We start from the raw sequence: 21,257 nt of genomic DNA on the forward strand, positions 1-21,257 counted from the left end.
CTAGTGAACACGCGTTCAAAGTCCTTGACCTAGAGATGCCTCATCTGAAACAGCGGTGAGAGCTAGTATATCGATCGAGCAGCTGTTTCCTATGTTCATTCGATGAAGATGGCAAATCCCGCCATCAACGTCAGCAAAATTGCGTGATCACCTTGAATATTCTAGGGGTAGAAGAGCGGGTCTCTCCTTCAATGCAATATCCATTCAGAACCAATTATTTCGTGTCCAGTTTCTCCATTGTATTCGCCTGAGGTGCTTAATCTGGGAAATTGCGCCATCTCCGTGAACTCCGGGGCATGTGTGAGATCCATAATTATTCTAGAATGGCGTTATCTGGGGTTGACTCACTTGGTACTAATTGCATGCTTGACTTGCATCCCTTAGCTTGTATCTATATAAAGTAGTTCTTCCTTCCCTCTATCCAAATTTAGTTTTATACTTTCACGTCAACCTTTAACCTCACCTTCTTATCATCCTTTCAAATTTTCATCTCTTGCATTTGTTTTACATCACCACTTGAATTAGAGATGGCACCATCATTAGAAGAGCCCGTGGTGACTGTGGCCCCAACTACGGCCAAGTTTACCGTTCCCGTCCTCGCGGAGGACCTCGCTGGTGATAACAAATTTGGCTATCAGCCCGGCCGGACCCCAGTCACTCAACACGACAACTATGCATACGAAGACTTCCTGCCCTCATTTCCGGATATCCATTGGGCCCCGCTTGAATACACTCCCTACCAGGACAAGGGACTGCGAGGAGACCCCAAGTTCCGCAACATTCTGAGGGACGCCACAGCCGTCTTTGATCTCAACCCTAAGATTGGAACTGAAATCCATGGTGTTGATCTCGCAAAGCTTGATGATGCACAGCGGGATGACCTGGCCCGGTTGATTGCATACCGAGGCGTTGTCTTTTTCCGCTCCCAGAAGAACTTCGATATCGAGGCTCAACGCCAATTGGGCCAATATTGGGGCAAGCTGCACAAGGTAAGGCATCTGACTTGAGCTTGTTTATATATGTATACATACTAACAATATATAGCATGCCACTACGTCCGTTCCCCGAAAGCCAGGTCTCGAGGATGTTCATGTCGTCTACACTGGCGACAACTCCGGCGACAACCGTGCTCTCTTCACACCCAGTTTCTTATGGCACTCAGATGTGACTTATGAAATCCAGCCACCATCCTACACATCACTTAAGCTTCTCTCTGGCCCACCCCCGAGGAGGCGGTGGCGACACCCTTTGGTCCTCACAATACGCTGCCTACGATATACTCTCCTCGCATATGCAAAATTACCTCAAAGGCCTCACGGCCCTTCACTCAGCCGACATGCAAGCCAACGACTCCCGGGCACTAGGCCGGCCAGTGCGTCGTGATCCCGTCACTACTGAACATCCCCTTATTCGGACGAACCCAGTCACTGGCTGGAACGGACTTTTCTTCAACCCTGGCTTCGTGAAGAAGATCGTCGGTATCCCGGCAGCAGAAAGTGACGCTATCATCCGGTTCCTTACTGATGTAATCGCCACGACTCAGGAGATGCATGCCCGCTTCTCATGGGGTGAGGAGGATGTCGCGATCTGGGATAACCGGTCCACTAACCACAGTGCTTCTTACGGCTTTACGCCACACCGTCGTCATGCTGTGCGTGTTGCGGTCCATGCTGAGAAGCCTGTGCTTAAAGAGTCGGGAAAGTCTCAGGAGGATGAATTGAATGCTTTGTATGGATTACCAACAGTCAACAAGGATGGGTCTCGCCAGTCGAACTATAACGACTAGGCTGGCTGCGAAAGGTTCATGGTGATTGTGGTTTATATTCTTTCTCCCAGCGATTAGCGACATATCACAACTGGCAAAATATAATTATTCTAACGTTCTTTTATAATCATTATATGTGCTGTCCAGACAAGTATCTCCCCTGCGGCTGTGTTGGCTCCCAATCCCGTTCCTGCCTAATTGGGAACTGTGTTTGTCTCTCGCACCTTCCCCCAATTCACCACCCACCTGCGCAACTCCCGTTGTCTTCTTGTAAAAAAAAAACTTCCCTCGCCACCGCTCACTCTCCTCTCCTCCTCGCATCTCTCCTTCGTGTCACAATGGCTTCCACCCCGCCAAGTCTGCTTGAGTACGCCAGATTCTACAATGTTGCAGAGGAGTCTACCAGATATTGTCCGCTTAATTATGCAGACGACACTTGTGAGCCTAAAACCCCCGTTTCCCCTGTTGAGGGTCTCGAACCCGAATATCCAGGAGAACGCCTCAAAGAAATCGACAGACAGTTCCGCACCGACCTCATGATGGAGAAGCTCGAAACCAAGCCGGAGGATATGGAGATGCTGAGCGGATGTCTCCAGCTCGATTCTGTGGAGGGAAACATCTGGCGTGGCATTTTGCCTGAAGTGACAACATCTGACTCCAAAGGCGAGACGTTTCTCCTCTCAGCCGAGGATGAGAGAATGGTCACGTCGGCCGAGTTTCACTCCACGTTCGCTCAGAGTCCGGCTCCCTCTTCGCCTGCCCCTTCAGTTCGCCTGGTTGTTCCTAGTGGTCCTGATGTCCCCGTCGTTCCTATGAACACGCGGGATGTCTTTGATCAATACAATTCGGGAATGTCCCAGTCAACCAGTGGTGACGGTTTTACTACGCCTGGCAATATACCTGTCCAGTCCTCGAACATTTCCACGACATCCCATCTTGCAGGAGACGCTTTTTACCCCATCGTGGACGAATCTGGAACCGTCCATCAGTTTGTCAGTATTGAGTCTGACCCTGACCCAATTTCCTCTATTCAAGATCTGGAGGCCGAGGCTTATGCCCCAACCGTACTGAGCTCTGAGGTGAGTACTCAACAGATATGTATTGATACAGGGCTAGCTAACCAAGACAAGCATGCCACCGAAAGTGAATTCAGTGCATTTGATTTTGATAACGCCCCATCCACACCTCCATTCTTCGATGTCAGTTCGCACACCAAATCGCAACCCAACTTCCCCATTGTTTCTCCCGATCTGACAAAAGAAAAAGGTTTCTCCGCTGGCAGGGGTGAGTGCCAGAAAGCGCAAGCACGCAGAGACTTGAAAGGAAAGAAAGGGACCAAGGCCCTTTTGGAGCACATGGCGGATACAGGAACACCTGGTGAACAGAAGGGAATCGTGACCGCTTCTATCAGTACGCTTCATGAAGGCATGTTTGTGACAAAGGGATGTTCGAATTCCTCGATAACTCGGCCAGCAAACGATCGAGATATCACTCACCTAGCACGAGATTCGCATAATAAAAACGATAACCATGTTTCCATCAAAACTCCTTATGAGCAAAACCTCAATACTATGGCCACACAAGAATCCTCGTCCATGGACAAGAGAGACTCTTGCATCGCTCAGCAGGAGCTGTTTGGCGTGAAATTGGGCTACAATTCACATTCCACGGGATTGAGAATGGACCCTTTCAAGCCTCCACATACTTTTGCTTCCATAGATTATACAGAGACCCCGAAATCTTCCAAAGCAGTGTCTGGTGGCCTCGGATCTCTATCGCTGTTTATGCAAACTAGAGGTAGTGATGGAGAATATGTTAGCTCGTCGCATGATCCATCATCACTTTCCTTATCAGAATCCACAAGAAGTGGACAAGGCGAGTTCTCAGATGTCCCTTCACTTGTGGGCGACAGTTGCTCAGACCCTGATGAGAAACCCTCGGGTTTTTCTCCGTTGCCGAGCCCTGCCTTCTCCATGCAGGAAATGGTGACCCGATCAGCATTCAATCCCCCACCAGTGTTCTTCTTGTCTACCACCCTCCCAACAACTCACCCGTCGGTCGTGCGAGTATGGAGAGGTGGCCAGAAAACCCACCCAGATTGGTCTACAGGGAATATGGGGACGCTTCCTCGGATCCCCGGTACCACTGTGATGCGGAAATCATTCTAGCACCTGACTCTGGGCTTATTCTGACAACCCCCCATGAGCTGACCCAGCGGTATCTTCCCGGGCATGGTCCAAGGGATGCAAGTCTCAATGGAATCCAGGGAATCAACTCCCCGCTTCGGGAGAAGATTTTCCGCTTCATGCATCGATATGCGCTTCTGGTAGTTCTCATCTGCAAACCTGACAGAACAGACGTCAGCAGAGTCGCGAATGCCTGTCTGGTAAGGGAAATCAGCTCTCTCACTGAATTTTGTGACACCCAGGAGGAATTGGCCACGACATTACTGATACCGATCCCGAATCACTCGTTATACATTGTATTGTGGTGTTTCGGTATGGGAAGGCTTCGATACGAATTGTATCCACCTGGAATGATTGAAAGGATCACGGAAGGTGAATCAGAATACGAAGTCGCTCTCCGCGACCTGGGACTTAATCCTTTCGCGGCACGGCTCATTTTGGATGACATTCGTGTGGGCGGTTTCAACCAAGTGACTGATTTCAAATTAGATCCAGTCCCCCTGCCCTCTCATGAGACAGTTGCCAATGCCAGCACAGACTCGAGAGCTTTTGATATGTTTGTGAGTATGAGATCCTTTTTCCGGAATATGGAATACGGATCTCTCGTTGGGGAGGGGGTTATACACAGGGTATCGGAGGTGATTGATTCAACGGTTCACTCAAGCTCCGATGAGAATGAGAATGACGAGGATGTTTATGGTGGTACTTGGATTAGCTCCGATTAGTTCGTCTGGGGGAACTGTGCTTTCACCATTAGCAGATGGGTAGGGAGATATCAGCTGTTGCGTGTCAAGGATCAGTATTCATACCGAGAATCAATATTATTTCACCTCTACTGTGCACTTGACAACGGACTTTCAATATATCTAGAGACGCGTATCAATGGCACCCAATGAAGGGCTTGGAAGATATGCCACAAATGGAGAGGAGATGATCAAGTCTGCAATTACCGACTACCCACCCCGGCATAAGCACCAGGAGAAGGTAAGCCGCGGTTTAATTTAAAAGTACAGTGGACAAAGACATGCAAGACCCAAGGCCAATCCAGCGCTTCAAAAACTCATGCAAAATAGAAAGACAGGCCAAAATAGGAGCTACAACTGACATGATACCCAACCAAATGTCAAATACCACACAGTAATAGCATCCCTATTCACTATTATTTTTTGGTTTTTTTTTTGGGTGGTCGGTGTTCTTGAGATCGTTGAGAAAGGTCGAGCTCGTGACGTCGCATATGATACACATCAGCGGTCGTCCAATATCCCCATCGCGATTTTACAGCGAAACGGGGGTTGGAGTCGACATGACAGAGGGAGGTTAGATGGCGGCGAAACAAAATCGTATAAAAATATTGTCTTAGCGACTAATTTACTCCTTGATCTTGGCCAGGATGCTAGTTGGGTTGTTAGTTGTTGTTCTCGAGAACGGAAGGGACAAAAGAAACATACTCGTGATCCCGGAAGAGGGTGTACTCCTCCTCGCCGACCTTGATGGCGTTACCGCCGAACTGAACAAACCTACATTAGCATATATTGTTCCGTGTATTCGCATCCACGCGGAAATGCGAGGGAATTGAACCACATACCTGAGGAATGAGGACCTTGTCACCGGCGTTGACACCCATGGGGATACGCTTGCCGTCGCGGTCAAGAAGACCGGGGCCAACGGCGAGGACCTGGGCCTCGTTCTGCTCCTTGACGGCAGCCTCGGGGAGGAAGATACCGGAGGCAGTCTTGGCCTCGGGCTTGATGCGCTGGACCAGGACGCGGTCCAGGAGGGGGGGCGAGGGACTTGATGTTGCGGAGGACAGACTAGAAACGGAATTGAGTTAGTGATTGTTCCTCAATGAGTGCAACCGAATTGAATTGGAATTGCGCGGCGCGGGTTTTCGGGTATTCGGGCTCGGTCTGGAGGAAGAAAAAGTTGGGCGTAGAGGTGCTAGTAGTGCGCTCCGGAGTTGGGGAAATAGGGGTATTCGGGTTGTGAGATCAATCGGGATATACCACGTACCATTGTGAAGGTGAAGGGTGATTCCTGTGAGGATCGTGAGTTGAGGATGGGGATGGAAAGGGAAGAAGATGGAACTGGTCCGGGGGAAGAAGATCTGGACTGGAGAAATTTCCAGAATGCCAAGACCGAACCATGAGCTTCTTTCCGAATAGCCCTGCTTCCCCTTGACTCTCATTCTCTCTAGGGAATGAATTACTGAGTTTTTATGACCTTTATGTTTAGATGTTCATTGTGTTTGTCTATTGATATGTCTGGTATAACTGTCTGTCTGTCTAGGTATGTATGTTGGATGTTGTACACTCGACCTACAGCTCTACATCTGCCGGAGGAAGCTTGAAATTGTAAATTGTTCAGTGTCATTGCTATTCCCTTTGTATGCATGAAACGCCGTGAGATCCCATTATTCCGAGGGCGAACCCAAAGCTACATCACAGTAATACGAATCCCATATCAAACTACCATCTTCGGCCACGTCCTCGGCCCCCGTAACCTCCTCGTTGATCGTATCCGCCGTAGCCCATTTGACCCTGACCCCCAGGGGCAAATCCTTGACCTTGGGGCTGGCCCCCGAAGCCAGGTTGACCCGGCTGGCCGCCACCGGGCATCATCGACTGAGCGTGTTGCATGAAAGCCATGGGATCCATATTAGACGGGTCCAAGCCCTGGGACATCATGCTGGCCAGCATGCCCTGCATCATATCTGGGTTCATATCCGGCATACCGGGCATACCAGCCATAGGCGGCGCAGCGCTGGCTGGAGGAGCGGGGCCCGGTGCTCCAGGCATTGGGGGCATTCCCATGCCCATGAAGGCCTGCATATCGTCCATCTGTTTCTTCTGACTGCTGACTTCTTGTCTCACGCCTTGTTGCTTGAGACAGTATCCTGCCCATGTGAACTCATCGAATCCGTAGTTGAAGTAGTCGGAGAGATCTGACCCGGGTCGGCGCCAGGGCTTGTCGTCGGATGGGAAGTCAGCATCCATGTCCGTGGACATGATCGGCTTCCCAGTCATAGGGTGGATGGGGTTTGCATTAACGTCGATGGTGGAGCTGTGAATGGCTGGATAGGCGGAGCCTGGCTTTTCTGAGGAGGGTCTTGCAGCCGCGGCTGGGTGTCCGGGGACCGGAGTCGCTGTTTCGTATTGAGGAGTCGCGGATGGCGTCACAGACGCTGCTAAACCTGACGAGTCTGCGGAAGGCGGCCGCTGTGATTCTTGTCGTAAGCTTGCATGGCGCGGGTGAGAGCTAGAAAGATCAGCAAGAGCGCTGGCAGTGCGATGGCAGCTAACTCACGGTTCGGGAGCTGGTGCGCCTTCGGGAGCTTCTGTGATAATATTGAAGTCATCCTGCAGATAGAATTAGTATGTAAAATTGCAGCTAGGTGTCAGCAAGGTGCGTACATCATCTTCTTCCTCCTCTTCTACCTCCTCCTCGTCTTCCATGTAATTGCTCTCCTGCGGTTGGCCTGGAGCTGCATTTTGTGTGTGGTTCAGCGATTGTGTTGTCGGCACCGCGTCGACAGGATCATAGAAGTCGTCTTCTTCTTCATCCATGGTTTCTGATTTTCAATTCAACGGGTAAATGCTGCAGAAAGTTGTATCAAAGAGGACCGAGATCGAAGGTTGCGCGCATGGGAACCGAGTTTGTCTTGTTTGCAGCGGTGTGCCTCTAAACCGTTTCAGTTACAACGAAAGAAACTATACACCATGACACATTCAATGTTTGGATAATTTGGATTCTAATGTGAGATGGGGTATCTAGCAGCTTACAAGTGAAGATTGTCACACAGCTAAATGCTATAATCTGATTTTGTAAAATAATCTGAAGCGCTATAAATTCAAGGTCACGTGCTGGCCACCAGACGTCACCGAGCAAACCGATTCCCATCTCAGTAGTCAAATCTAAGCTCAATATCTCACAATCCAAAATGGCAGAAGGAGAGGAGAGTAACACATCCACACCTCGGTCCTTCGCCGGCCAAAGTGTCTCCGCGGAGGAGATGCTCAAGGAACAAACCGTCGGTCTCGTTCATCTCTCCGACTTTCGCAAGCGGCGCGCGGATGTTCTCGAGGCAAAAGAGCGCGAGGCACATGACAAGTCTTTGGGGATACTGGCATCTGGTAATTCAAGAAGCGCAACTCCCTCTACAGGCGATGTGACTGACGGGTAAGCCAAGAGTCTCGATTTTTATTTCCGTTCATTTGAGCTGATCGCAGCGCAACAGGTCAACGCCTCCCCGGAGTGACGGTCCCCCGAAAAAGAAGAAAAAGAAGCCCCTTGCGAAAAGCAAGCTATCATTTGGCGATGACCAGGACGAGGGGGAGGAATCTGCAGCAACTCCACGCGACTCCAGTGTATCACGGTCAGGTTCGAAAACACCCGCTGAGGATGGTGCTGCGCCACGGATGAAAGCGAACCCGAATGCACCCCCTCCACCCAAAGCTTTGACAAAGGCGTCCTTGGAAGCTGAAGCGCTGGCTCGCGACACTCTACGGAAGGAGTTCTTGATCATGCAGGAGGCTGTGAAGAATACCGATATTCTCATTCCATTTGTCTTCTATGACGGGACGAGTATACCAGCTGGAGCTGTCAAAGTGAAGAAGGGTGACCATGTTTGGTTGTTCTTAGATCGGTGCCGGAAGGTCGGTGCTGAGATGGGCGTACGTGGTGCCAGCGGTGCATCCAAGGCGAAGAAAGATAATCGTCGAGAGTGGGCACGTGTCAGTGTCGACGATTTGATGCTTGTCAAGGGCGATATTATTGTTCCACATGTAAGTTCACCCGGATCTTCATCGGTTGAGTCTTCCATCTAATATTCATATAGCATTACGAGTTTTACTACTTCATCGCCAATCGAGTGCCCAGTTTCTCTCGAGCTGGCGGTTTGCTGTTTGATTATTCCAGCAAACCCCCGGTTGCCGATTCCAACAAATCCACTGATGATCCGCTGTCCCGACCTAGTGACGATCAGCTAGAGGGCGCGGACAAGGATTTCTCAGAGACCAAGGTCGTAGATCGACGGTGGTATGAGAAAAACAAGCATATCTACCCAGCCAGTCTGTGGCATGAGTATGAGCCGGGGAAAGAGTTTGAAGAGAAGATGACTTCAACACGGCGCGATGCTCAGGGAAATACCTTCTTTTTCTAGATCGTGGAAATCTTATGAAAATAATCAATGTAATAGACGAATACCAAATGTTCAAATGCTCTCTGTCCAAGTTGTTGTTTTATTACGAGATTTCCTTCATAGGTTGACTAAAGCAATAGCATCTCAAGGCTAACTCGTGACCTTCACCTCTTGCTCTCTCCAACCGCATCCCATCGCCAGCCACCATGGATTTTTCTTTAAGATGCAATTCCCTCAAATGTCGGGCAGAATTGAAAGAGAAAGCAGTGGTGACAACCTGCTCGTAAGTATCTTCCTCGTGGATCAGCTTAAGCCAAAGCTGATGATTTCAGGCACATATTCTGTCATGGATGCGCAGAGAGCCTCGGGCTCTCTCGTCCAACCACCAGCAATCGACTCTGTCCTGCGTGTCAGACGGTCCTTCTCAATCCAGATGACGCTGTTTCGACGATCTTGAATCCGACGGAGGACTACAAAACGAGCGTGTTGAGTGGGTTAGATCCGAACACAATCATGGAATGTGCTGGTCGCGCACTTGCATTTTGGGCATATCAAAGCACACAAGAGATGTCTGTCTCACTTCCTCGGTATCAAATATCTCCACAGATTGCCCAAGACTGACTCGAGCAGCTTCTACCAGGAGTACCGAGCGAAGACTCTTACGGAGAAGTACGCCAACCTGAACACACAGATGGACAAGATCATCCACAATGCCAACACGGAAATCCTGTCACTGCAGAACAAGCTGTCCGGTTGGTTAATTGAGTCTGCTATTACTTGGATATCCGACTAACATCTGTACTGCAGACATGCAATCATCCCAAGAAGACCTCCAAAAGAAAAACCAAGAACTGAATGATATGTACCGTGATAAGAACAACAAACTCGCTCAAATGACCAATCTCTACAACCTCCTCAAGGCTCGTGCCATGAAGTCTCGAATGGAGACCGCAGCCTCGGACACAGTCTCCCAGGCTCTGTCATCGCTCAATGCTCCTCCTACAGTCTCTATGCCTCTATCTAATACCTCATCATTGCCTCCCGCCCCAGTTACACGGCACCCCAAGACTCCCACATTTCCCGTCAACCAAGATGGGGTCGAGCAGCTTCATCGGTACCAACGGAGCGGCACTGGTAGTTCCAAAAGGGCAAGGACGAAGACACCCCGGAAAGCCCCAATGCCGCCCCCTGATCGGCCGAACTGGGATGGGCCAAATAGTATGTATTGAAACACAGTCTTCAAGGCATGTTGGCTAACGTGCTTCTGACTAGGCAAAGGTCCAGATCCCGCCCCTCAACATCGTACTCGACTTCCACGCATTTCTCGGACTCCGACTGTCTCATCTGAGCTTCCTCCTGGTGGTGCTATTACGCAGCGATTTGGGCGTTGATTGATTGATTGTTGGTTGAGATATTCGATATGAATACATATGTATGGAGCGGTTATGTCTACCGGTCTTTCGACCAGGACGTTGGTATGGTTCGATTCACGATCACAGTGGATTCCCTTACTTTTGCTTGCATAGTACTTGCATGATAATAAAAGCATCTCATTTGACCAAGTCATAATATACAGAATGAGGATATGACAAGAGTGACTTATTTTTGTTAGTAGTTTATATACAAACTGCAGGTACCTGTATTGGGACTCACCCCTGTACATCTTCGAGCTGCAACATGGGCTCGAATACGTTATAGTCTAGCGGAGTTTCATGAAGAGAGTGTCAAATATCAATTTCGATCAATAGAACGTGATGCTATCAAGGTCAGGTACGCAGTATCAGTATTTGGCTGTTTTCCCATTCCGAATGCTGAAAAAGTTACTATAGAGAATCTATCCATTACATTTGATGCCATTGTTGATGTTGCTATACCGGTAATGGTAAAAGCCAATGGGACGAACCGGTTCGTACAAAGGCAGCTTTCGACTTCGGCTTCCAAATCTGTGGTACGGCCGAACGTGGACTCACGCGTAAGTGGTTGAGGAAACTGGACGAAGGTGAGCACCGCTAACTGAGAATAGTTCGCTTCTATGCGCCCAGTGAGAGGTTACGGGGCGAGTCGTCGTATCCGGTGGCGCAGAAGAGGAGTGCCGTTGTGGGCTAATGTAGGAAGCAATCGCAAATCAGTGAACAGGACCTTGGTGTACCATCAGAACAAAAAGAAGAACCTGATCCTGATACCCAGGCAGTTCGTGTCGATCGTGCGACTGTAAGTGGCCATTGGAGATAGAGACTATTCAAGGCAGTCTGAGAAGCGGGGTATTATTTCAAATCTGCCCATTGCCGTGCCTAATTAAGTCAATACGGAGAGATCTCCGTATCTCAAGTAGGAATATGGTGGGCATATACCCGTAACAGCGAGCAGAAGTGCCGACTTGGTCAGCTGGGATTAGTTCGAAGGTTTAGACTTACCTAGGTATGTCCGTGTCCACGGCATTTAAAGGGCAATGCTTCTTCTGAAGCCCACTTCATCTAACCAAGTAAGATAGCAACACCATGTCCAGACCACAAGAGCAGTTCACACTCACTGAGGAACAAAAGAAACACTGGCTCAAACATGGTTTCATAAAAGTCCCTCAGTGCTTCACCCGCGAAGCAGCGGCGGCTTTTACCTCTTCGGTCTGGACTCGTCTTGGAGTCTCACCTACCGACAAATCAACCTGGACGAAGGAGAAGGTTAACATGCCAGGTCATACTACGGTCAACGTCGAGGAATTTGCTCCCAAAGCCTGGCATGCAATCTGTGACCTGGTCGGTGGAGCGGATCGGGTAGCCGACTGGTGCAAAGACTGGAAGGACGGGTGGATTGTAAATATGGGAAAACCAGAATATAGTCCGCAGGATACGTTGGATTTCCGATCATTAGGAGACTGGCACAACGACGGGGACTGGTTTATCCATTTTTTGGACAGTCCCGAGCAAGCGCTTTTGGTTATTCCACTATTCAGCGATATCAAGCCTAAAAGGGGTGGAACCGTGATCTGTACGGATGGGATTGGCTTGGTGGCTAAACATTTGGTATGTCTTCGACTCGCTCTGTTTTGTTACTCTTTCATTCTCAACTAATCTCTGCTAAAACTCCAGTATGACCACCCCGAAGGGACATGGCCTTCACTCACCTCCCGTGATGCTGTGAATGTCCAAACCGAGGAATACAACTACTGGAAGCGTTGGGCTACGTCACCGGAGTTCACAAGCGATGATTCATTTCACGAGGCTACTGGGGAGATAGGGGACGTTTTTCTTCTCCATCCATTTATGCTACACTCCGCTTCCCGGAACTTACGACGCGACGTACGCATCATTCTCAACCCACCTGTTGCTCTCAAGGAGCCTTTCAATTTCAACCGTGCAGATGGCCAGTACAGTCTTCTTGAGCAGAAGACCCTAATGGATCTGGGTAGACCAACTGGCATCCCTGAATGGAAGGTGACAGGGTCAAGAGAGCTGGTTACTCCGAAGCGTATAGAGGTTGGTTTAACAATATTTACTGTTTACGGGATTGGTAGTAACCCTTTCTTATAGATACAAGCAAACATGGCCCGAGAGGAGTTGGAGCGGTTGGAACAAGTAGGTGAGCCAATCACCAAGCTGGATGGGATCAAACGAGTAGGGTACTATCCATCATAATTTGGTGATAGAGCTGTGTGGTGGGGTGGGGGATATATAAGTATCTATACAGACTTGCATTGGCAAGATAACAGAGTAGGTAGATGGCGAACTCACTAAATTGACGCTTTATATTATGACTGAATTACCATTCTTTGTAACCAAAGAATTAAAGATCCACGTAGTCCTCGCCAAAGTCCAACCTATCGATAGACCTGTCCGAACCGGTCCACAGGTTGCTAAATGCGGGTTTTCATACGCCTTGCTCCCAAACACTTTGTCGCTTTGTTCCAGGAACTGGAGGGTCTTGCGAGATAAAAGGTGGGATCTAATAGTGCAAGCGTCTTGCTCCCAAGGGCGGATTTAGACCCCAAACGTTTCCTGAGTGCCAAATTGGATGTTTTAAAGAACCGTGGCTTTTTTTAAGCGCTCTGCTACCGCACGAACCCCTCAAATGGAGTAATGTACGACCTCGAAACGGTAGCAGTAGCTTGTGCTGTGGTAGACATATGTACAAGGTTATCTCATTGTTATCTTAGGGACTATTAGGAACTGTTTGCTTTTATTGCCGTTAGAAAATTGGCTATGTTATTTTATATGTACTATTATGGCGTAATAATCAATAGAAAGACCTTTGTCATATATTATGTGCATGTACCCTATCTCTATATAAAGGCCAACAGCTTCTTCCTTCTCCCTCTCGCATGGTAGCCTATAAACCTCCAATAGTGTCTACAAAGATTTATAAATAAAATTGACTATATATAATCCAAATTATATTTCCAAGAATACAAGGGATATTGAGAAAAACGTCAAAAAGGAGTCCAAAGTTGATCTGTTGTTTACTTTCTGCATATGCGACTTGACCTGAAGACAGCCAGTTGTTTCTTTCTATCTAAGACCGGCTCTCTCACCTTACCTTTCCTCACCTCTCTCACCTCACCTCTCACCTTTCACCTCTCACCTTTCACCTCTCACCTTCATCCCACTAAACACCATTTCACACCATTTCACATCATGTCTGCGAATCATCGTACGTTTTCTTCTTCAATTGCCTGGGAACGTTTCTAACTTGCTGGCCACTCTAGCTTATCACAGGCTTCAACTGCCTCCCGATGTATCATTCGAGGTAAAGCCCTCGCCGGGCAGAGGATGGGGTGCCTTCGCAACAAAACCCATCAAACGAGGATCGTTGATCTTGTGGGAAAAGGCCCTCTTCGTTATTCCTAAGTCAACTCCTGAAGTCATGGAAGTTGACGTCCTTACAGCCTTTTCGCAACTATCGCCAAAGGAGAAAACACAGTTTCTCCTACTTCGAGACAATGGCTCAAAAGAATTCAAAAGCTGGTTTGATGTTTTAGCCGAGAACTGCTTCTCCAGTGCGGACGATTCTCCAGCCTACGGGCTGTATACCCTTAGCTCGCGATTCAATCACTCATGTGTGCCCACCGCGAGATTTCCAACCACATCGGAGCCGTTCATCGAACTTCACGCCACTAAGGATATTGAGGCTGGCGAAGAGATACGTTTTTGTTACGATCCAGACCTGAAAGCCAACACCAAATATGAGCGTCACCAGTTCCTGGGCTTTGTGTGCGACTGTAGAGCATGTCTGCCTGGAACTTCGTTCCAAGCATCCAGCGGCCTGCGACGACGATTGATTCGCGGGCTACTCTACATCACGAGAGGTGTGGACTTGGACGGCAAGGTACAAATCTCGCAGTCACCGCTGATTGTCGATCCCAAAGTCAAAGCTGTTGCGGAAGCACGGAACATACCTCTCACGTCGAGGATGGTCCTTCACCTCCTAACAGTTGTCTTGCTTGAAGAAGAAGGATTGCTGGATGATTGGGCCGTCAAAATAATCGAACCAGGTGTGGTGAAACCGGTGGCCTTATTCCTCTCAGAATATAACCACGAAATTGGTGAGCTGGCTCTGACCCGGGACACATGGCTGAAGAAGCTACAAGTGGCATTCGAACTATATGGACGAGCAGATCCTGCTGACAAGATTATAACACGAATGTTTCAACTTATGGGCCAAGTGTGCCCAGAGCGGGTTATGATCTGCCATATTACGACAAGATTGAATTCGACAATGGTTGGCTCATCGTTCCCCCTGCAGGCCACCGCTTATCCAACGCCCTGGTCTTCCTAGTCATCGGCCAGAACCTGGTTGTTGCAAGGATCAGACACGGGAAATGGCCCGCTGACTTTAATCTCGACGGAGATATGGCACCCTGGGCTTGATTGTTATCTATAGGCAGTTTGCATCTACTTTTCTGCTTTGCAACGATATTTATGGCCAAGGTGGAACAAAGGGAGACGATCGACACTAGGGTACAGTTACCGGTATCGATAGTGATAGGACCTCTATTACGTTTCTCTAATCTGTCAGCCTCGAAGGGAGTAGACATATAGCCCGCGTAGAACGCTATTAATGTATACTTGCCGTATTACCGTGCCCTATTACCTCGGAAGCTTACAAGGAGATATAGGTCAACCAGAGGAAATTCGACAAATCAGCATTTCTAGCATCCTCTCTTTTCAAATCTCTCCCTCGAATACAAGCATCAACACAAGACCGCCGCCAATGACTATACTATTCAACACAGGAAGGCTAATGAGCCCAGCAACGCTGAAAGGAACCAATACCATCTGTTCTTCCGGCTTTAGCATCGCCGACCTAAAATACCAAGGAGATGTAATCCCCAGCCATGCAGCGACCCAACAAAAGCCAAGTGCCCTTTGCCACCAGGCCGGCAGGCTGACATTTTTATGGGGGCCAGATTTTCGTTTCCAGAGAGCCTGGACACCATCTTCAATGATATAGCCGACAACAAAAGATAGGAAAAAAGACATAGTCCCAAACTCCCATGGTGAAACGTTTCGCAGACTATCAAGTACGACGTGGATCACGCCGGAGAAAAAGAAAACGATGAACACGTTGGTGTACCGCTCCACAAACGTCGATCTAGGCAGACCGAGGATATCCCGCGCTAGAAAGTTACTAGTCGATGTAAGGGGCAGTCGTAGCATTTGGTGCCAGAATTTCCTATAAGAACCAATATTAGATCGAACCGAACCAACCAACATAAGATAAACCCACCCCCAGTAATTCCGCAGTGTGTATGCATCTGCCATTCTCCCAATCATCGGCGGGCTATTCGCCGGCGAATCCCCCAGACTCACAAAGAGGATCGAAGCGACGCGGTAATAAAAGCTGAGCAGAATCCGAGACACAACAAACCACGCAATGAGGCTTTGGATAGCCTGTTCTATCAATGCTCGTCCTGAGATATTCCATTGGCCCGAAGAAATTTCGTCCTGCTCATTCATGGCTTGTCTCAAGGCCAATACGCTAAATATGTCTCAGGGCTAGGAACTGCCAGACAGCAATGGAAGTTTCTCTAACCAAAAATCGACCTCGAGGGATCACCTTCGGATCCCTCTTAGTGTAGTATTCTGGGAATGGCGGGACGTTCTTCACTTGTCGGGGTGTGTTGACAGCCCGCGCAAATGTGACCAGCCGAACAGCCTCTACTAGGCGAGAGAAGAAGCCCTTGGTGTGTCCATTGGCGTCGACAAAGTCGCTCCCGGCTTGAGGGTTGATCAGCAGGAGATCCAGGGCTGTTAGGACAAAGGTTGCAGAGCTTCCAAGGAAATTGGTCGATGTGTACCCCGGATTCTGAACAGGGTACATCATATGGTACACAATCCATATCATACAAGGTATAGAGAGATATCGTATAGCAGATCGTTTAGGGGTTGTGATTAGGAGCATAGAGGGGATGAGGCACTGGAGGATGGAGAAAACGAGCAATCGCCCGTCTGATTGATACTGACTCATGGCTGTCGGGGATAAAACAAAGTGAAGTTTTCAGTTTCAGTTTCATTTTCAATGGGGTAATTAGGGACCGAGCGTGATCGGGCTGATGTGTATGATATTAATTGATTGGTGAATCGGAGCGTTTGCACGGTGGGCCCTAATCCATCCCTTTCCAGGTTATGTAATCTTTACAATATCATACGGATAGCTACAACATATGTACGGAGAACGATTTATTCAGGTACTAGTTAGTTTTGCTTTACTAGGGAATTGGCGACTACAACCCTTGAACACCTTGAATACCGGGGTTGAGCCCTGCAGATATAAAGTCTCATCTGCAGACTAACCACATTTGGAAACTGACTTTGGTGGCTGATGAGGCTAACCCGAATCGATCTATGTATATACGCCACGGATTAGACATCCTAGTCACCTGTGAACTGAATCAGGGTTTTCCTTCAAAAGTTGGTGAATCAATAAGCATGAAGTGTTGGGAAATTCTAAAGTGACTTGGAAGGTTATACCTGGTAACATGCCATGCTGGCTGATCACCAATTCAACCAATTTGGTTTGTTGAGACGGATAGTCCGAGGGTTGCCATCTGATCTGCTATCCTGTATAATCACGCAACAAGTATAATTGGGGTATATTGTCCCTAATTTTTATATTCTAACCTTACGAATCCTGCATCTTAGCAGATAATTTTTTTCATCGACGGTTACTATCAGTCACTGTGGACAATTGGCATTTCGGAACTAGGTTTTGTCATTTTCATCACAAGTAACAATGCAATACTCCATCTGGCCTCAGCATGTATTCTACCGAATATCCTTGATCCTTACAAGTTCAAATTTTGTTAATGTCTTCAGCTTTTTGAAGAGACTGCTGACAACAATTTGGTTAGGAGGAATATCACTTGAAGGGATAAAGGCGTGGCCCGCCATGAGAGTGTATCGGCTGCTCGGTGATGCTTACCGAGTAATTAATAGCATCTTGCGGTTACATGTGCTATAGTAGATAGTATATCTTGTAGCATGGTAGATGGAACTGAGCAAGATATATACTTGACCATAACTGAAAGTGACCTTGTCTATAGATCTATGGTCTACTAAATATGTAGCAAGTATATAAGTATATAACTAATACTGGCCAACCCTTTTTGAACACGTTGAATGATTATTCCTTTTTTTAATAGCAATGTACCACACTTAAACCTGAAATAATAACTCTATCAATTCTACTTGGAATCTGGCTTCTCTACGATGTGGCCCAGGCGGCACATATGGCCTGCTATACGTACATTGCCCGTCAATATAAAACGCTCTAAGTAGAGCATTTCCATGAAAGAGAACCCTTGCACTATCAGGTATATCAGCCAACAACGTGATCATTTCATATGTAGTTTCATACCAATACTGCCATCCTCCTATGACAGTAGCTTACTCTCGCCTTAAATTACACTCGTTATACCAAGTAGGCCTTCCACCAACAACAACCAACTCTCCAAACAAAAAGGAGCGACCTACATCGAAGAATTCAGACGTTATAACCCAATAGCACCGCCTTACAACCCTAACCCAAGCACATAGGCACTAATAATCTTTCAATATAAGAACAAGTTAGCCCCCGCTCGTCCGATGCTTATCTTGCCCTAATCTCGGGGCAGCGGAAGTCTTGTCCACACCTCGGTATGATTCCCCAGCTCCAGCACGGTCCCTACTTTATCCTAGGATCTAATCTCGGGACCTGATGTTCCTGTCAATCCGGGGTACAGGGGAGCTTGTGTGGAGTCTGCAGACTTGCGGGAGCTTGTTTGGTCTCCCTGGATTTGAGCTTATTCAAAATTACACGTATATCTATGTATTAATTACGGGTGGTATTTTTGGGCAGTAATTTTTTCTTTCCTCAAATGTTCACTTTCACATTGGACATGTAGTACTTGGTTTATCTTTACATAGAGAACAATTCTGGGACAATAGATATCTCATATCATTGATATTATCCGACGGTACATCACACGATCTAAATCCGCCGGGAGTGAACATAGGAAAATGAAATCTAACGGAGAATCATGTACGTCGACACCAGAAGAACCGGGTCTTTTCGCCCGGGCGGGAAGTAACGCCATACCCTCAGCAAAATAGGACAGACGCCGGGGTGACATCTACATCCGCAGACCTCCCCCGGAATCCCGCAAAAAAACAAGTCATATCATGCCATGCATTATACCACAAACCGATGCAACGGACACACGCTGCAAAGAACAAACAAATAAGGATTAAACTGTTTATGCACCGAATTCCTTGATGTCGGTCTTCTTGCCCTGGAGGGCAAGAGGGACGATGCCGCTGACGTGCATCTCGGGTCCGTAGACGTGCATGTCCAGGCCAAGCTCGAGACCGACGGACTTGATGTTCTTGAGACCCTCCTGGTAGTTGGGACCGGCACGGCGAACCCAGATCTGGACCTTGTGCTCATTGAGGAGATTGGCGACCTCGCGGATAGCGCGGATGACACCCTTGAAGGTGCTGGCCACGTTAGTGAAGTTGGCAATACCACCACCGATGAAGAGGACCTTGCCGTCGGGGTGCATGGGGGCACGCAGCATCAGGTCCAGCACGGTGCGGGCGTAGTTGAAAGTCTGGGTCTCGGTCGGGGCACCGGAGTACTCGCCGTAGTTGGCAAGCTCGCTGACGAAACCAGCGGAGGCAATGGCGTCGGCGTAAACGACGGAAGCACCACCACCGGCGACGAGGGTCCACACACGGCCGCTGGAGTTGAGAACGGTCAACTTGAGCGAGGCACCGGTCTTGGCATCCATGTCGGAGATGAACTTCTCCTCCTTGCTCAGTTCACGACCGAAAGGGGCGGGGAACTCCATCGGCGGGCCAGCGTCGATGCTGACCTTGCCATCAGCGGATGCAAGGGCAGGGGAGCCCAGGGCAGCAGGGCTACGAGCAACAGCCCACTTGGTACCACATTCGAACTCAGCGGTCTGGTCGAGCTTGGCGGCCAAATCCAAGAAGTGAACCTCGGCGGAGGTAGCGTCGGCGTTAGGGATGACAACCAGAGGGTTGATCTCAAGGTAAGTGAACTGGCAGTCAACGTAGACGGCGTAGAGGCGAGAGATGAAGTCAACCAGGACATTGTGGACACCCTTGGGGACCTTGCTCAGCAAGGTTGCGGCGATCTCCTCGTTGGAGGGGTAGTGCTTGAGGTTGACGGGGATCAAGAGCTTCTCGGCCTTAGCATCGACATCACCGACGTCAACACCACCTTCGTGGGTGAAGAGGATCCAGTCACCCTGGAATTGGACCATTAGCTTCCATTTCCCTTCAATTGCGCTCGGGACTGCGGGGAAATCTTACCTCGCGGACGGAGTTAATGTTGATGTAGTATTCGGTCTCCTGGGGGTGAGGCACGAAGGGCTCAACCAGGAATTGGCGGAGGACACCAGTGACAGTCTCAACCTGGACATCCTTAGTGGCACGAGCCTCAATCCATTCCCGAGCTTCAGCCCAGGTCTTGTTCAAGGCGAGCAGACCGCTCTTACCCCGACGCTTGATCAATTGATCGGGTTTGGCGACAAACTTAGCGCCGGGGGTCAGAAGCCAAGGGTAGGAGATCTCAGCCTGGTCGAGGACATCCTTGACGGCCTTGTCCTCGGGGAAGTGAAGGGAGGCGAGGCGGGCAGGAGGGTTGTGTGTTGCGGAGGCAGGGAGGGGAGTGGGCTTAATCACCGGGGCGCGAGTGAGGTGGTAGTTGAGGATGGCCTTGCCGTCGGCCTCGAGGATAGATTTGGCGGACATGATGTGTGATGGAGATTAAGGGAGAGATGTGAGAGAGAAAGAAGGAAAAGGGATATTTTGAACTGAAGGTAAGAAAGGGAGATTAGGGAAAAGGTGGGAACCTGGAGTGTACTGTAGTTTACGGCGTACACAAAAAAAAAGTTGTTCTGGAGATTACAGCGTACAACTCGGCAGGTCCCACCTGTTGAGGGACAGACCAGAACGGAAGATCCCAAAGGTGGGGGGGAACATCTGGAAGGATGTGCTCTTCGTTGGGAAATTCCCCACAATTGTACTCGAGGTGCTCCGTAAAAAAAGGACTCCATAACTCCATACGGAGTACTTACGGAGTTCGTATTTACTGGGTACTTCCGATCGCACCATTTTTCCTACCTATTTTGAGGTACTCCGTATATTATATGGAGTACTTGTTGGCCCCGACACCGGGCAGATGTCTGGATTCTGTTGAGTCGATAGACCGATATTACATGATCCCGACTTGGGTCTATACCGATATCGTTTTTGACGATATTTCGACCTACATACCAAATATTAGAAGGTAAAAAGACTATATGCACTTCAAATATCAATATTTTTTCGTATAGTATTCATCGCAGCACTATAGAACTCACTTCAACACCCCCTATACTCTTTTGTATTAGAGATGTATTTATAGTACCATATTTACGACGTGTGGGTACGGTATCGTCAGTACCCGGTACTTTGGGGACTGCCAAGTGTTGAGCTGTTCTGCGGATCCAGCGGTCTGGGACGAGCTGTACGGTGTATCTGCGAGTACTCCGAGTATCTCACCCCGCGGATTTTTCTCAACAGCTTCTGCCTTCTCCTTTTCTGTATTATCCCTTCTCTCTCCTTTTCTCTGTTTTCTCTAATTTCGCATCGAGCGGCTTGTTTAACGCATAAAGTGAGTTACCTTCTTT

General features: G+C 48.7%; 10 protein-coding genes across 10 annotated transcripts; 6 read left to right on the top strand and 4 right to left on the bottom strand.

Moving 5' to 3' along the window:
• Window positions 1-527: 527 nt before the first annotated feature.
• Window positions 528-1,786, top strand: N7519_005155 (TauD/TfdA dioxygenase family protein; the record flags this gene model as incomplete). The annotated part of the gene is made up of 3 exons (XM_057291931.1): window positions 528-989; window positions 1,045-1,372; window positions 1,425-1,786. The coding sequence occupies 3 exons, from the start codon at window positions 528-530 to the stop codon at window positions 1,784-1,786; spliced, it is 1,152 nt and encodes a 383-aa protein (XP_057146742.1).
• Window positions 1,787-2,103: 317 nt separating this feature from the next.
• N7519_005156 (uncharacterized protein) lies at window positions 2,104-4,676 on the top strand (the record flags this gene model as incomplete). Its single annotated transcript, XM_057291932.1, has 3 exons — window positions 2,104-2,844; window positions 2,896-3,818; window positions 3,875-4,676. 3 exons carry the CDS (start codon window positions 2,104-2,106, stop codon window positions 4,674-4,676), a joined length of 2,466 nt encoding a protein of 821 aa, XP_057146743.1.
• A 643-nt stretch (window positions 4,677-5,319) lies between these two features.
• Window positions 5,320-6,095, bottom strand: N7519_005157 (co-chaperone GroES family protein; the record flags this gene model as incomplete). The annotated part of the gene is made up of 4 exons (XM_057291933.1): window positions 5,320-5,344; window positions 5,400-5,458; window positions 5,537-5,762; window positions 5,962-6,095. 4 exons carry the CDS (start codon window positions 6,093-6,095, stop codon window positions 5,320-5,322), a joined length of 444 nt encoding a protein of 147 aa, XP_057146744.1.
• Window positions 6,096-6,416: 321 nt separating this feature from the next.
• Window positions 6,417-7,514, bottom strand: fip1 (cleavage polyadenylation factor subunit FIP1; the record flags this gene model as incomplete). Its single annotated transcript, XM_057291934.1, has 3 exons — window positions 6,417-7,206; window positions 7,255-7,307; window positions 7,362-7,514. 3 exons carry the CDS (start codon window positions 7,512-7,514, stop codon window positions 6,417-6,419), a joined length of 996 nt encoding a protein of 331 aa, XP_057146745.1.
• Window positions 7,515-7,888: 374 nt separating this feature from the next.
• Window positions 7,889-9,109, top strand: N7519_005159 (FAM50/XAP5 family protein; the record flags this gene model as incomplete). Its single annotated transcript, XM_057291935.1, has 3 exons — window positions 7,889-8,127; window positions 8,186-8,732; window positions 8,786-9,109. The coding sequence occupies 3 exons, from the start codon at window positions 7,889-7,891 to the stop codon at window positions 9,107-9,109; spliced, it is 1,110 nt and encodes a 369-aa protein (XP_057146746.1).
• Window positions 9,110-9,601: 492 nt separating this feature from the next.
• Window positions 9,602-10,479, top strand: N7519_005160 (uncharacterized protein; the record flags this gene model as incomplete). The annotated part of the gene is made up of 4 exons (XM_057291936.1): window positions 9,602-9,657; window positions 9,719-9,840; window positions 9,896-10,306; window positions 10,361-10,479. 4 exons carry the CDS (start codon window positions 9,602-9,604, stop codon window positions 10,477-10,479), a joined length of 708 nt encoding a protein of 235 aa, XP_057146747.1.
• A 1,107-nt stretch (window positions 10,480-11,586) lies between these two features.
• Window positions 11,587-12,720, top strand: N7519_005161 (uncharacterized protein; the record flags this gene model as incomplete). Its single annotated transcript, XM_057291937.1, has 3 exons — window positions 11,587-12,108; window positions 12,175-12,561; window positions 12,616-12,720. The coding sequence occupies 3 exons, from the start codon at window positions 11,587-11,589 to the stop codon at window positions 12,718-12,720; spliced, it is 1,014 nt and encodes a 337-aa protein (XP_057146748.1).
• A 996-nt stretch (window positions 12,721-13,716) lies between these two features.
• N7519_005162 (SET domain-containing protein) lies at window positions 13,717-14,857 on the top strand (the record flags this gene model as incomplete). Its single annotated transcript, XM_057291938.1, has 2 exons — window positions 13,717-13,732; window positions 13,788-14,857. 2 exons carry the CDS (start codon window positions 13,717-13,719, stop codon window positions 14,855-14,857), a joined length of 1,086 nt encoding a protein of 361 aa, XP_057146749.1.
• Window positions 14,858-15,246: 389 nt separating this feature from the next.
• On the bottom strand, window positions 15,247-16,426 carry N7519_005163 (wax synthase family protein; the record flags this gene model as incomplete). The annotated part of the gene is made up of 3 exons (XM_057291939.1): window positions 15,247-15,754; window positions 15,809-16,026; window positions 16,115-16,426. 3 exons carry the CDS (start codon window positions 16,424-16,426, stop codon window positions 15,247-15,249), a joined length of 1,038 nt encoding a protein of 345 aa, XP_057146750.1.
• Window positions 16,427-18,815: 2,389 nt separating this feature from the next.
• On the bottom strand, window positions 18,816-20,349 carry aclA (putative ATP citrate lyase subunit (Acl); the record flags this gene model as incomplete). Its single annotated transcript, XM_057291940.1, has 2 exons — window positions 19,897-20,349; window positions 18,816-19,832 (listed from the first exon to the last, which is right to left on the bottom strand). Exons 1-2 carry the CDS (start codon window positions 20,335-20,337, stop codon window positions 18,816-18,818), a joined length of 1,458 nt encoding a protein of 485 aa, XP_057146751.1. The 5' UTR covers window positions 20,338-20,349.
• Between the last annotated feature and the right edge of the window lie 908 nt (window positions 20,350-21,257).

Source organism: Penicillium mononematosum (genome assembly GCF_028829835.1).
Source record: "Penicillium mononematosum strain IBT 11891 chromosome Unknown utg000003l:1.0-8172316.0:1.0-8177699.0, whole genome shotgun sequence".
Classification (NCBI taxonomy): Eukaryota; Fungi; Ascomycota; class Eurotiomycetes; order Eurotiales; family Aspergillaceae; genus Penicillium; species Penicillium mononematosum.